Consider the following 3,454-nt stretch of genomic DNA (forward strand, 5'->3'; position numbering starts at 1 on the left):
ACTAAGGCATTATTCACACTATAGGTAACGCAACAGTCCGATCACGCAACAATCACGGTCAAGTCACGGTCCCTAGTCGTTCATACTTGAACGGTCACAGTACGGTGTCAGTCTAGTCAGTTGTTGCTTGATTTTCACAAGGTACAGACTTTGTTTTCATGGCTACGAAATTTTCTTTGGAACAGTTGGCTTTGATTGCCATTTGCCTGGACGAGGAAGAACGAGAAAATGAAGAGGAAAGTCAACACCTCAAAAGAAAAAGAATATGGATTCATCCGAGTCTTTTAAAGAGAAAAACAGAAGGAGAATTCTATACGCTTTTACCTCATTTAATAGAAGATGAAAAAATGTTTCATGGATATTTTCGTATGAATACTGGTACGTTTGAAATGATACTTTCTAGAATACAGAAAGATATCCAGAAAGAAGACACAACTTTTCGTGAAGCAATCACGCCAAGAGAAAAATTGGTTGTATGTCTTAGGTATGAAAATTAAAACTATTGAATACAACTAATTAATCTAAATTCAATACAAATTATTATTTTCAATGGAATAAAGTTTATTTTTTGATAAATTATTTAATTTTACATGTACAATGTGATTGCTTAATATTTATTTAATATAATAAGAAAACTTTTAATTATTTTTAAGTATTTTATATTAATATATTAATATAAAATTAATATAATATAAATATATTAATAGGTAATAGGTAATAATAATAGGTACCTATAGGTAACAAAACAATTGATATTTTAATTCAGTCGATTAAAATCGTTTGCGAAGGCCATAGCGAATGTTTGAGTATTTTCCGGATATATATACTTGAGGTTGAGATTGAATTGGATTTAATTGCTGTTGATTAGGCCCAAAAACATCATTATATGAGGTACTTGTAGATAAAGCCGAATATTGGGAAAGAACGGGTGACGGCTGTAACGAACGACCATGAATAAACTCAGGTTGAAAGTTTCTACGGTTTTGAGACTCTATATTTTTTGCTTCAATGTCACTTACAAGTGAAAAAAGTTTGGTTTTTACGAAATGTTGATCTGTTGCATTGAATTTTTTTACACTTGTGGCCATTAATGAAAAAAAAATATCGATTGGATGAGGAGATTGTTCTTCTCTTTTTTGTTGGACCAAATATTTCATAAGTGTTGTTGAAGCACTTTCCTTTGTATCTGTATGGGTTATTTTTTTTCTTAATTTGGACGTTTTTAAGCTACTTGTCTGTGTCACTTCTTTATCAACATCTTTGTCAACGTTTTCTTGATTATTATTTTCATTTGTTTGTTCATTATTGCTAGCTTCTATTTCACATTCGTTCGTACTTTCATCCGATTTTTCTTCATCAGAACCGTCACCTGCAGTCATTGAAGTTACACGAGATCTATCTTTCATAAACTGCTTTAAAAAATGCATTTGACTTGCATACTTCCAGTTGGAAATATTTGACGCAGCTTGACCACTTTTAGTTTTTTGTTTATTTTCATTTTTACGGTATTGTGATCTTAAAGATTCCCATCTCTCTTTACACTCTGAACCTATATAATAATAATAATATACAATAGGATGAATTTTTTAATATATTAATATAAATATAAATATTTTTTAAATATGTTTTAGATTTCTTGCAACGGGGGACTCATACAAAACAATTGCTTTCAGTTATCGTTTAGGACACTCAACAGTACAAAATATAGTTCTAGAAGTATGTAATGCAATTAATAACAATTTGTTATCAGAATTTATTCCAACACCAAATAAATGTGACTGGGAAAAAATTGCAAAAGATTTTTGGACAATGTGGAATTTTCCAAATTGCCTTGGGGCCCTAGACGGCAAACACGTAGTGATCGAGTCCCCTGCTAAGAGTGGGTCTTTATACTTTAATTACAAAAAGACATTTTCGATAGTTTTATTAGCTCTTGTAGATGCTAACTATCGTTTTATTTCCGTGGACGTTGGGTCATACGGTAAAAACAGCGATAGTGGAATTTTTGGGAGTTCTAAACTTGGGAAAGCTTTATATGAAGGAAAATTAAATTTACCAGATGATGCTAAACTTCCAGGAAGTGATATTGTAGCTCCATATGTAATTGTCGGGGACGAAGCGTTTCCACAGACAAAAAATTTGATGAGACCTTTTCCAGGAACACAGACACATGATATTGAAAAAAGGATATTTAACTATAGGTTATCACGCGCCAGAAGGTTAGTTGAGTGTGCCTTTGGAATTCTTACTCAAACTTTTAGGTTTTATACAAGAAGACTGAAATCGAACCCCAACAATGCTACTAGTATAATTTTAACCACATGTATACTTTATAATATTATACGAAAAAATAAAGCTAATTTTAATCTCGATGAAACATTAAATGAATCTTCAAATGAAAATCGAATCATGAACTTCAAAAAACATGGAGGAAATGCTCAAACAGAAGCATTTATAGTAAGAAATAATTTCAAATGTTTTTTTAATTCACCAGCTGGGGCCGTGCCATGGCAAATGGATAAAATATAAATAATTATACCTATCACCATTTTATTATACTCATTCAAATTAACATTATATTATAATTTAATTATTTAAAATGTAGTTATTGCTTTATTATTATTTTAGTTTATATTTACATTACCTTGTACATTCAATTGTGATCCAATTTCATTCCAAGCACTTCGTTTACAAATATTGTCACTATATCGGGGACATTTTAAATCATACAATTCTGGCTTATTCCTCACCAGTTCAATCAACTGTTCACCTGCATAAAACACATAATTTACAATACGATATATAATAATAAATTATATAATATTTAAAATAGTTTCATATTCTTAGGTTTATAATAATTATTTTATTCATATAAGTAGTAGGTAAGTACATAATGTCATATTGTCTTTATTTAATTAATAATGTTCATAATAACAACCAATTTCATGTATGATATAGTTGAAAACTATGTTATAAAAATTGTATATTAAATTACTTATTGTTTTTATTTTATTGATCATAAGTCATAATATTAAATATAATGTATAATGTATAATAAATAAAAACATAATGTAATATATTATGAATTACGTACTTTTCTCAAAATCCCAGCCAGTAACTTTGGTTTTTTTATTCATGGTACTATGAATGTAAATGACAAATATCACAAAACCAAAAAAAATTCAAATCGACTGGCACGTGCGCGTTTCTAATTCACACTGATAATTTATCCTAGGAAAGGGCAGGTATCGCTCCGATAAAATATTGTTTGAATTGATCGTTAGCTGATTGTGATTGGACCATGACGTGAGCTTTATCGATAATGTAGACATGCCAATTCAAAAATAGTTTAATAATATTTGACTTGACCGTGACTGTTGCGTGATTGGACCGTTGCGTTACCTATAGTGTGAATAGTGCCTAAGAGTGACCCAGGCCCCTACTAACGTGGGCA

General features: G+C 30.2%; 2 protein-coding genes across 2 annotated transcripts; one reads left to right on the plus strand and one right to left on the minus strand.

Annotated features, from left to right (window-relative positions):
• LOC111036027 lies at window positions 1-2,651 on the plus strand. The gene is made up of 2 exons (XM_022317908.1): window positions 1-484; window positions 1,632-2,651. Exons 1-2 carry the CDS (start codon window positions 159-161, stop codon window positions 2,527-2,529), a joined length of 1,224 nt encoding a protein of 407 aa, XP_022173600.1. The 5' UTR covers window positions 1-158; the 3' UTR covers window positions 2,530-2,651.
• On the minus strand, window positions 694-3,408 carry LOC111036028. Its single transcript, XM_022317909.1, has 3 exons — window positions 3,095-3,408; window positions 2,645-2,770; window positions 694-1,549 (listed from the first exon to the last, which is right to left on the minus strand). Exons 1-3 carry the CDS (start codon window positions 3,135-3,137, stop codon window positions 771-773), a joined length of 948 nt encoding a protein of 315 aa, XP_022173601.1. The 5' UTR covers window positions 3,138-3,408; the 3' UTR covers window positions 694-770.
• Between the last annotated feature and the right edge of the window lie 46 nt (window positions 3,409-3,454).

Source organism: Myzus persicae, unplaced genomic scaffold (genome assembly GCF_001856785.1).
Source record: "Myzus persicae strain clone G006 unplaced genomic scaffold, MPER_G0061.0, whole genome shotgun sequence".
NCBI lineage: Eukaryota > Metazoa > Arthropoda > Insecta > Hemiptera > Aphididae > Myzus > Myzus persicae.